The 11,568-nt window shown below is 56.3% G+C and overlaps 1 protein-coding gene across 4 annotated transcripts in view; it reads right to left on the reverse strand.

The window, feature by feature from the left end:
* Positions 1-8,561, reverse strand: part of SCYL1 (SCY1 like pseudokinase 1) — an 11,667-nt gene extending 3,106 nt beyond the window's left edge. For 2 of the 4 annotated variants that reach the window (XM_039840928.1, XM_039840927.1), the window contains exons 1-10: positions 8,391-8,561; positions 7,899-8,039; positions 7,605-7,727; positions 7,296-7,522; positions 6,780-6,870; positions 6,549-6,704; positions 4,004-4,162; positions 2,974-3,081; positions 2,099-2,212; positions 233-388 (exon numbers count right to left, since the gene is read on the reverse strand). In XM_039840928.1, coding sequence (XP_039696862.1) covers positions 233-388; positions 2,099-2,212; positions 2,974-3,081; positions 4,004-4,162; positions 6,549-6,704; positions 6,780-6,870; positions 7,296-7,522; positions 7,605-7,727; positions 7,899-8,039; positions 8,391-8,501 — 1,386 coding nt within the window. In that variant the 5' untranslated portion in view covers positions 8,502-8,561. The remainder of the gene's footprint in view (positions 1-232; positions 389-2,098; positions 2,213-2,973; positions 3,082-4,003; positions 4,163-6,548; positions 6,705-6,779; positions 6,871-7,295; positions 7,523-7,604; positions 7,728-7,898; positions 8,040-8,390) is intronic. The other 2 variants (XM_039840930.1, XM_039840929.1) reach the window with 2 other exon arrangements.
* Positions 8,562-11,568: the final 3,007 nt, after the last annotated feature.

Raw genomic sequence — 11,568 nt, forward strand, 5'->3', positions numbered from 1 at the left:
ACAAACCTTGGCTGAGCGCACAGGCCGTGGTGCCAAGCAGGCCTGGGTCCACCACCTACTGGCTGTGTGACCTGGCGCACCTCAATCCATACCCCAGATGTTGGGGTTGAGAACGCCCAGGGCCTAGGTCTCTGGGAGGACAATGGCCCACGAATGAGGAGGCCTGGGCCCTGGAGGAGGCTGTGGTCCTGTAACGGTGACAGAACTCCCAGCACCCGTGTGGGGCACTCACACTGGCACTGAGGTAGGAGCCGATTTTGCCCAGGCAGACGGTGGTGTTGCAGCGGATGGGGCCCTGCTCATCCCTGGCCTGCAGCCGTGCAAAGTGCTTCATCAGCTCCACGTTGAGGTTGGCCTCGTTCAGCTTTGGGGCCAGGAGCAGCATGGACTGCAAGACGGGGACAGAAGAAATTGTCTGCCAGGGCAAGAATGACCTCCTGGGGGGGTACAGAGGCCACCAGTGGCCCTGGGTGCTGAGGAGACCTGTGACCTATCTCCCAACCTGGCCCCTACCCAGGATGATGAGGAAGGGAACCCCTACTTCTCTGTCCTCTTTACAGCAAAACCTCCGAAGCGCATCGGCACCCCTGTCTCCCACCTCTCTTGTCTGCTCCCTCTGCACGCACTCTACTCAGACTTGCACCCCGCAACTCTCTTCTTAACGGGCTCGGGTTGAAGTCACCAGTGACTTCCATGTTGCGAAAGCCAGCAGCCAATTCTCCATTCTCATCACACTTGACCCCTCAGCAGCTCTGACACCCCCGAGCGCTCCTTCCTCCTTGAAACTTCAGTCTCTGGTCCCCTAGGACGCCACCCTCTCCTGGACCCCCAACTCTGCCAGCTACTCCTTCTGTCTTTTTTTTTCTGAGCTCTTACTGTCCAGACCCCCAGAGTTACTCCTGGGCCCCTTTTCCCTTACACCTCACCTTAGGTGATCTCACCCCTTCCATGGCTTGGAATGCCGGTTGGGCGACAATGCCCAGATGTGCAGGTCTAGCTCAGACTCCTTCCCTAAACTGCACTTGCACATAACCAGACTCGACGCCTCCACCTGGCAGTCTAACAGACGTGGCCAAGGCTGGGACCACGCCTCCCGCACACCTGCTCCTGCACACCTGCTCCTCTGTCTTCTCAGTAAACATCAACTTAACTTCTAGTTGCCTGGGCCAGAAGCTTTGGAGCTCCCTTGACTCCATACCCATCCACCAGCGAATACCAGCGGCTTCCCCTTCTCTGCACCCGCTGCGACCACTCACATGTGAGCCACTGTCATCTCTCACCTGGGCCACTGCAACAGCCCCTAATAGTAACCCAGCTTCCACGCTCGCTCTGAGAGTCAATTCTCCACACAGCAACACAGCAATTCTTTAAACAAGTCAGACCAGGTCAGCACTTGGCTCAATCCCCCAGTGGCTCCAGTCGTACTCCCAGCAAAGAAATGCATCAGGTCCCTGCCACACCCTACGAGGCCTGGCCCCAAACTCCACCATCACCTCCTAGATTCCACCTCCCACACCCCAGGCCCTTTCAGCCGCACTAAACCTCCTGCTGCTACTTCTATGCTGCAGGGCTTTGCACATACTGTTCCTCCTGCAGGAAGCACGTTTCCTCCAGATCGCCATGTAGCTCAGTCCCTCGCCTCCTTTCCTTAAATGACACCTCCTCAGCAAAGTCTTCCCTGACCGCTGTTTGTAAAACTGAAAATCCTTCTCTTCATACTCTACCACTTTCTAGCATGATACATATTTTCTAATCCTGTTTATTATCTGCCAAACCCACTTCCCATCACCTCGAAAGAAGCTTCATGAGAGCAGGGAGCTTGGTCTGCCTGTGCATACTGCATCTCAGGGAGGTGCTCAGACAGTGCCCGCTGAACAGAGGACTAGAGGCTGTGCCCACCCTGTCCCCGCCACTCTCCCACCACCCACCCGGTTGCTGAGCTGCACTCACAGCCCAGACCCACATGCAAGATGGTGCCTGCCCCTCCCATAACCAGCTCAGACCCACAGGCCAAAACCAAGACCTCTGTGTCTTGGGATAAGCGCCCTCTAACCCTTGGAAAACCAGGAGTGGTCACTCTGGGCCTGGCCACACCCACCTTGACGGTCTGCTCCCGGATGGCAGGGTTGGTGTCCAGGAACCCATGCACGACGTGAGGAAATATCTGGGTGTTGACTGTTGGCTCGTCAAGGTATTGGATAAACTGCTCCATCTGTGGCCCAGGTGGGGTGTGAAAACTCAGTCGGCTCCTCCACCCCCACCCCTCACCACACCCCCAGTCACAACCACAGGACCACTCTTGGCTTCACTTCTCCTCCTGGCAAGCACTGGATGGCCAGGTGAGCCCCCCACCTTGCATCTGGCCTCTCTCTGGCCTCAAGCCCAAGTGCAGGGGTAAGAAGAGGCCAGGAGGGTACCAAGGACTGGGAGTTGGAGCATTTGGCCTCTGATCTTGCTCAGCAGGCTGACTGTCATGCCCCCTTGCAGACCCTCCACTGCCTCATCCATAAAAGTGTCATGAGAAAGTTTTGTGCATTTGGCAGTTGAAGAGGAAATGATACCTGGGAGATACCAGGTACTTCCTGGATCACAAGGGCCCCCACCCTCGATCCCATCAATCCTGTCCAATGCTCCCAACTACACTGGGGTTGGCAGGAGAGATACTACTCCTACTCTAGAGGGCTAGAGGGACTAAGCCAGGAAATGCGGTGGGGGTAGGTTGTTCAGCCCTTCAGCCTGGGCAGGCTGGGCACTCCCAAAGCTGCCGGTGAGCACTGTCATTATCTCGACTTCCTGAGGGCATGGCCTTGCTGGTCCCTTACCTGCGTGTATGTTTGGGAAGGGGATTCTGGGGTGCCAGGACAGGGGCTCCAGCCACTTGCCTAGGGCTGGTGGTTAGGCAGGGGCCTCCCCAGTAGCCAGGGTGGGGTGCAGGTGGAGTAGAATACAGCAGGGTCTGGCTGGGGCCCCTACCTGCTGGAGGAGGCGGATGCGCATGGCCCGGTCCGTGGATGAGAACATCTTGACCACGACGGGGATGATCTTTTGCTGATACTCCTCTGTACTGAGGAACTTGCCCACCTGAGGAAAGGAGCAGGAAGTGGGGCTCAGCTACAGCCGCAGGAATGGGAGAAGTCACTGGGCTCATTCAAAGATCTTGGGCTCCCTGCTGACCTCCCAGGGTGGGAATGGGGTGATGGTGGGGAGTGGGGGTAATAGGTGCTTCTTCAGCAGCCCCTCTGCCCATACTCCATCTCAGTTAGCCCTGACCTTAACCTTTCTGGGTCAAGCTTCTCTTAGGAAGCTGATGAAAGCACCACACCCTGTAATCAGGCACCTACATATCACAAGCATACACATGCACACAGAATTCTGCCTACAATTTCTGGCAGTTTCTAGCAATACAGGATTTGCTTGCTATCTTCTCCATTTGCCCCATGCCAAATCCCTTCAGGAGAAAGTGTTCTCCCAGGGTAGGCAGAGGAGGTCCCCAGGTAAGGGCAGACTGGGGTCTGAGGAAAAGGGAGAAGGGTCCCGCCACTAGATGCCAGGAGAGCTGAGTGCCAAGGATGGAAAGCAAGTGGTAAGCAGGTAACCCTGGGCCTTTGGAACCAGGGTGGGAACACAAGTCAGACCAGGAGGGTCATCTTGGGGAAATGTAGGAAGGGCTGAGGACTCTGAAGCAAGGGGTCTTCGGAAAAACAAATCTGGAGGCACAGTGTTTTCCTTCACCAAGGACAAAGTCCCCACAGCCTCCCTGACAGCTGGTCAGCTGGCCCTGGCTGGCTGAACCACTGGGATGTAGGCAGAAAGCAACTCCTCATGCAGGCTTGGGTCTGCCCTAACCAGGCTGCCCTCCCCCAGGCTGGCCCCGAAGGGCTGGCCCCTACTCCAGGGCCTTCTCGTTTTGTGGTTTTGACCTACCAGCCAGTCTCTGGGCCCCAGAGTTCCTGAGGCTCCCACCCTGCGTGTCTCTCCTCACTGAGGTCCCTGGCCCACTCACCTTGAAGAGGGGTGTGAGGACCACGGCCCCTGCATTGCCAAATTCAAAGGCAGTCAGCAGCTGGGGCAGCACCTTGTGCCGGCAGAAATCTTCGGGGAATGAGTCTAGGCTCTTGCTCAGCTCTTGGAAGAACTTTTGTTTCTCAGCTGGCTCTTTGATCTGGAGGAGCGAGGATAGGACACAGGGAGAAGGAAATCAGCCTGGTCACAGGCCTCCCCAGCCACGGACAAGGACGGGGGGTGTCACCCCAGCCTGAAGGAGAACTTAAGCTTGTATGCCCATTGCCTGGGTTCAAATCCCAACTCTCCCATTTATCAGCCGTGTGATCTTAGGCAAGTTCCTGTATCTGTAAAATAGAATAATAACTATACTAACTCCCAGGGTTGTCCTCAGGATTCAACCAGAAAATGCATTATGACAGCTGCCAGCACAGTGCCCCTAAGGGCTCAGTCAGGTGGTGTCATTCTCATCAATGCCACCTGACCTGTCGCTAGGGAAGAAGCTTCTAGGGGGATCAGGCCGTTTATCAGCATTGCCTCTACTCCTCAAGACGACAACCCAAAATGTGAGGACCACAAACCCCATCGCACGGATGAGGAAATTGATGCTCACAGAGGTGAAAGGGCTGACTCCTTTCCCCTGGCCCTGGCTGGGTCAGGCACACCGCAACCCCGCGCTGGATGGAGCTCACAGCAGACTGTGGGAAGGCAGGGATTAGGTGCAGCTTACCCCTAGACCTGGGCCACTCCTCCCACTCCTGAGCCCAACAGGGCCAGGCTGTCAACTCAAAGTCCCTTTAGTCCTCCCAACCCTTCAGAGGCCATAATACCCACAACCCGCATTTCCTGAAAACGGACCATATGCCAGGCAGGGTTACGTGTGAAAATCTTTACAGAGATTAAATAATCCTCCTCACAGCTTTATAAAGAAGGTACTAACATAATCCACATTTAATCTAACAAGGAAGCTGAGGCACAGAGAGAGCAAAGAGCTTGTCCAAAGTCACACAGCTAAGAATTGGTCAGGGAAGGGTTTGACTCAGTGGCCTTGCACCTCTGCTGTGCTGCACCTTGTGAAGAGTTACTGTCATTTCATTTACAAACAAGGAGGCTGAGGCTCAAGGTCACCTGCTAAGAGTGGCCAGGCAAGGATTCTCAACCAGTCCCGTATGATTCCAAGGTTCCTGTGCTCTCTGCTGTACCCTCACCCCCACAGCCACTGCCTAGCCCAAAGAAGGCGGCCCCTGGCTGGGAATGAGGAGGACATGGTTGGTTCTCGAGCAGCTCAGTCCAGTGTGGGAGGCAGGCTTGGTCCTCTGACAGCAGGGTTCAGGGGGAGCCAAGGCCCAGAGAAAGGCCAGATCACATTCAAGATCACACATCGAGAAAGTCACAGCTGGGCTCCCTCCATCCAATGACAGGAAGAGGGGCCCCTGGACACTGCCCTCCCACATTCTCCTGGGATTGGCCAGAAACAGCCCATTTCCTATGGGACACATTTTAAGAAGGGCAGCCTGGCAGAGCCAGCCATGTGATGAGAACTCCACGTAACAAAGTTCCTGCTGCCCCCACACTGCCCAGGTGGCAAGAGGGTTCAGCATTTCCAGCACTTCTTCAAGATACAGCTCAGGTTCCGCACCCTCCCAGCCCCGATCTGAGTCAAGAGACAAGATTCCACAGACCGTCAAGGTCTGAAGACGTGCCTGTCACTCTTCTCCAGATTCTCAGTCATCTCTCTGTGTGCCCCACACATTGGCCAAGTCAGCAGAGCCTCTCTCTTTCATTCCCTACAACAACCCTATAGACCAGCAGACACTGTTATCAACTCCATTAGACAAATATGGAAACTGATGTTCAGAAAGGTTACCTTTCTATCTGCTGCTCCCTCTGCCTGGAGCACTTTCCCAGTTACCATCCCCATCACACCTTTATGTACTTCGGATCTCAGCACAAATGTCACCTTTGAGAGTGTCCTTCCCTGAGCACTTGCCCTTGTTATTTCCCTTCCTGGCACTTATCCCCAGCCCAGGGAGCACACGTTTCCTCATTTATGTGTTTTCTGTCCCTCTCCCCTGGACAAGAGTCCCCAAGGGTGGAGACCTGGTCTGTTTACTCCCTGATAGATCCTTAAGGGCAAGGACCTGGGTCTGACTCCTTCCTCCCCACCTTCCTGCCCGCACTGCAGCCCAGCACTGGACATGGCACACATCAGGGCCAGGGCCAGGATGTACATGTGGAGTCAATGGCGTGCCAGGAGCAGTCACTAAGCACCTATGTGCCAGACACTATACTATGAATTTTAACCACTGAACTGAATCTTCGCCACGTTCCTTGGCAGCAGGTACTATTATTAGGACTGAGCTTTAGCCAAGGAAAGTTACACAGCAAATAAAAGCAAGAACCAGGGTTTGAACCCAAAGAGCCTAGCTCCACAGTCCATGATGATCATCTCCAAAGACCTAATTATGAAGGAGCCTGCAAAGTGTGGAGGGCACATGGGGATAAAGAACACAGGCCCAAAACCCAGGGTGGGATGGGGGGCTCACCTGAATCTCTTCCAGAAAGAGGTTGGTCTCCACAAAGCGGTTGCTCATGAAGCCACCGGGTGCCCGACAGTTCTGCAGGAAGCGGGCTGGGTTGGGACGCACCTTGGGGTTGGCTCCAACCAGCTCACAGTAATGGGGCACCAGCGATTTGGGGATCTGTGGGAGGAGGGTCAGTGTCAAGGCAGGCCTGGTCGGCTGGCAGGGAGGGGTTGGGGTGGGGTGGACACTTACCTTTCCTGGGTTGCGCAGGGCAGTGGCCCGAGGTAGGGGCCCATTGAAGACTTCCCAGATGAGGCAACCCAAGCGCCACATGTCAGCTGACCTGAGACAGTGACCAGAGCTGCTCAAGGCCCTGTCGCCTGCCAGCATGGGCCTGCAACCTGCCAGGCACACACTGCATGGCAGACCCTGGGCTGTGTCTCTCAGCTGATCCTCCCATTAGCCCTGAGAAGCAGGTGTCATTAGTCCCATTCGACAGATGAACTGAGGCTCAGAGGAGCAAGGACATCTATCCCAGGTCACACAGCTTTCAAATTCAGAACTATCTAACCCCCAAATCTGTGTTTATCCTGCTCCATCTCCCTGAGGGTCCTGGGAGCAGAGGTGTGGGCCCCATCCTAAGGACTCTGATTCTCTCCCCAGCCAGGCAGCAGGGAACCAGAGGTTACCAGCTAGTCTAAAGGTCCTGAGGCTGCAGGGGCTTCCAGAACAGAGCGGGCTGGGGCATGCCACCCCCCAGTCACCCACCACTTCTCTCTGACGGCTCTGCCACTGCTATCAGCCAACTCCGGGGGATCATACTGCTCGAGCTCAGGGATCCCCTTGCTGGGGGGTCCCCCACCATTGCCCTGGGCGGAGTACATGTAGTCCAGGCCCCCAAGCTTCCACTCGCCAGCGCGGTCCACAAACACAGCAGCCATGCAGACATTGTTGTGGATGAGGCTGCAGTCATTGACCAGGAAGCTGAGGGCTTTCTGGAGGCAGAAGGAGCCATCACATGACATGCCAGTACCTGAAGCCCCCCACCCCTGCTCTCACCACTGCCCCCCACCTCACCACAATCTGGTGCAGCCCCCAGGAGAGCTCCAGCTCCTTCAGGCCACCAGCCTCTGCTCGTGCCTTGAGGTACACTCCCAGCGGAGTCACAGCCTCTGTCACTATGTGGAGGCATTTGTCTGTCTGAAGGGGGGATATGGGATATCAGGGGCAGGGTCGGGGGGAGAGGAGGGGAAGTAAGAGACTTGATGAGGAGAGAGGTGGAGAGGGGAATCGAATCTGGGGGTACTGAGGCAGGAGTAGAAACTAGGAGAAAGTGTGGGGCAGAGATGAGGCGGACTCAGCAGCAGGTACCTCCAGCCCATCGATGTAGGCCAGAATATTGGGGTGCCGGAGAGTTTTGAGGCGCTTGAAGGCAGCTTTGGCAACCTGGGTCTGCTCTTCGGCGCCGGGCTTCACGTCGTACACGAAGATGGACACCGGGCTTCCTGTGGCCTGGGGGAGGACATGGGGTCCTCAGGGCTGTGGGCCGGGCCCTGGGCTGACTACTCCAGCTCCGTGGTGGTCCCCAGGGCAGGTTAGTGCCTGAAGGGAAGGGCCGCCGCCGGGTCTCTCCCCAGGTCAACCCTTAGGGACGGAGCCGGGCCCACGTGACCCCGGTTCCGTCCGCCTGTCAGTCCCTGGGTCCTTCCGCCCGCCACGTCGGCACTGCCCGTCCGCCTCTCCCGGCCCGTTGTCCCCGAGGCTCCGCGGCCACGTCAGGCGGAGCGCGACGCGGCGGGGCCGGCGGCGCTGACTAGGCGAGGCCGAGGTTGGCCGCGGCCTGCGGAGCGGGGCCGCGCTCACCTTCTTGCGGCCGCTGTGCAGGGCCCAGGGCCCCGGCGGACCGCCCTCGGCGGGTTCCGGGCTGAGCTCGAACGGGAAGTCTCGGACCGGGTCCCGGGCAAAGAACCACATCGCGCACGCCGCTGCCGCCGCCGCCGCCGCCGCCGCCGCGGGCTCCGGCGCCTCAGCTCCGGGTCCTCGGCGGTGCGAGCCGGGGCGGGGCGGGGACGAGGGGGCGGGGCGGGGGCCTGGCGGGCGGAGCAGAGAGGGGGCGCGTGGGGCGGGGAAGGGCGGGGCCTGGACAGGTGGGCGGAGCAGAGAGGGCCGTGCAGGGGGCGGGGCGGGGCGGGCGGAGGGCTGAAGGCGGTGCCGGGACCAAACCTCTAACGCCCCTCCGAGCGCGCGCTGGGCAGAAGCCGCCTGTTACCAGCTTCGCGGCGCTGGCAGGTCACCCAAACTCTCCAAGCCTCCGTGTTCTTATATCTAAAATGTGGGTGGTCATAGTGTCCACGTCCAACCGTAATTATAAAGACGAGATCTTCAGAAGGAACAAAGGATGGGGAAACCGAGGCAGAGAAGAGATGAAAAGACGGATGGAGCAGTCGACAGACAGACAAGAAAGGGTGTATGTGGTGAGAGTGAAGTAGAAACAGGGAGGGCGATTGTTCCTAAGGCAGGCACTTTCTCCCACCAGCCAGTGGACACCTTCGGGATCCAGCAAGGTGTTAGTGTTGGTGGAGTGACCAGGCGATAGGCACAAGGAGACAGAGTTCTTGAGTGTGAGTGGGGGCCAGAGAGGGAAGCAAAGATCCAGGGGAGGTCCAGGACCCCTGGGGTAGGTAGATAAGACCTGGCGAGGAAAGAGGCAGTGACCCCAGGAAAGGAGAAAGGTGAAGGGGGAATGGCCCAGCGAGTCCCGAAGAGAACAGAGGGCCAAGCTGGGCCCCTGCTCTCCTGGGCCCAGCAAACCTGGCTCTCTGGTCTACAGGGCAGGCATCTCCTCCAGGCCTCATAGCACCTGTACAGATTGGGACTGTAAGCGGCAAAGTAGTGTCAACAGCTCAAATGCCAGTTACACTGCTGGGGACCTAGCCCCTTAGCTGGACAGAGCCCAGTGTCCAGGAGAGGCTAGGCAGGCAATGGCCCCTCTGCAGATAGGGTCTCAGGGGACCCAGGGTTGGTGGTAGTCCCACAGCCAACCCCTATGGAGTGTGGGTGAGATCCTGGAACTGCTTAAGAAATGTCCGGTTGGGTTGCCTTTGGGAGCAGATTTCAGGACAAGGAGACCAAAGTCAGCAGAGCTGGGTTCGAATTCCGATGCAACCCCTCTCACTGGCTGTGAGAACTCACTTTACCCTCTGGGAGCCTCAGTTCTCCATCTATAAATTGGGGTGAATGGTGCCCTGCACCTCACTTGACACAAAACAACTGCTGAACAGAGATTTGTTCTCTCCCTTTCCTTAACCAAGTACCTGTGCAGGACAGTCATACAGAGGAAGGATCAGACATGGTGCTGGCTGCCTGGAGCAGAATAGGCAACTAGAGATCTTTCTGTTGACTTTGAAGGAAGACAGTGACAACATTGTGAGCATGAAATTGGCAGTACTGGGGGGTGGGAAGCATCCTGTCAATGGAGGGGGGCAGAGGTCTTAAATGCCAAAATATAGTCTAAAACTTTATCCTACTGAAGAGGTGAGCCACAGCCTGGGCTGTGTGCTCATGAGTGTGGAATGATGGGGAGGGAGAGGGTGAGTGGGATGATGCTTTGGGGTGGAGATTATGGTTGGAGGGGAGGGTCTAAGAATATAGGGTTCATGTGGTGGCATTTGGTTAGTGACATTCTCTTAGCACCTACCGAATGCTAGGTCTGTGCGGTGATGGGGCGTTGCCTGGAGAGGAAACGAATGGCAGAGCCACTGGGCTGGGGGAGACTGAGGAGTCCCCAGTGCACAGAACAGCGGAGGTGGCACCACGCCTAGGACAGGCTGCGCAGAGCACAACAGGGAGCAGAGTCACAAATGAAGAGTCAGGAAAGGAAGCTGCCCCACAGATTCTGTGTTAACTAACTCTGCTTCTACAGCAGACCCCAGCAGAGAGGCCACCATCTTAGGAAGGGGACCGCACCCCTTTCCCGAGCTCTCACCTTGTGCATGTCCCGCCCTCACACCGAGCCTCCGTTTCATACACTGTAAAAGGGGATAATACCAGTTCCTCATCACTGTCTGATGAGGGGGGGCCAGTGTTGTCCTCACAGATGAGGACATCGAGCCTCTGAAAACTCATGCAGAAGGACGTGGCAGGGCCCGAGTCACTGTGCTGCTGGTAGCCTCCCTCACCAGCCAGGAGTCCAAGCAGCCCTGCAACCCTTGCCATGACCAGTGGACGACCTAGGACAGGAAGGCATGGGGCCTGCAGGGACACCAGGTGGCCAGTCGCTCCAGAAGAGATACAGTCGAATGTCAAGCAGGCAGAACCTGGAGGCAGATACCTAGTTCTGAATCTCATTTCTATGGGATCTCGGGCAAGTCACTTCAACCCCTTCTCCTTGTCCGTAAGATGAAGATTGTAAAAGTAACTATATAAGTGTTCGCTGTTGTGTTTAGCAGAAATATTTGGCCCCGTATAAACAGCACACTGGAAAGGGAAATGGAAGGCCTTGCAAAGGAAGTTGTAAACAAGATTTGGGGCATAGATGCAAAATAAAGGGGGTGATTGGAAAGGCTCAGTGATGGAAGTGATGTGTTAACCAGAGATCTCCAGATGACACGGGAGATGGAAACAATCCACAGAGGCAGGAAAATTAATCCCCCAAACATGGCGTCTCTGACAAGGCAGAGCATGAGGAAATACAGCTGGAATCACCATCAGCGTTAGGACAGTATTCTCAGTCTTGCACTACGTTATGGTGACCAAATGTGTTTATTTTCTCCAGGAAACTTACAGGTCTTTATTCCCACTGTAATTCTTTTTTTAAATTAAGATCATGATCTCCTTTCATGGAAAAGAAACATCTTCAGTTACTCAATTGATAGGAAGTTGTAAAATCCTTTGGTTCCGTGTATTCAAGTAACGTCCTGCCCTCTCAGCTTCAAGAGTTGGGAGGAGGAATCCAGAACTGCAGCGCTATGGTGGGAAGTAACTGGCACAGCTTCAGTGAGACACGAGTCGGCAATACCTGTGGAGCACTTTGCCCCAGTAA

Source organism: Pteropus medius, unplaced genomic scaffold, assembly GCF_902729225.1.
Source record: "Pteropus medius unplaced genomic scaffold, Ma_sr-lr_union100, whole genome shotgun sequence".
Lineage (NCBI taxonomy): Eukaryota > Metazoa > Chordata > Mammalia > Chiroptera > Pteropodidae > Pteropus > Pteropus medius.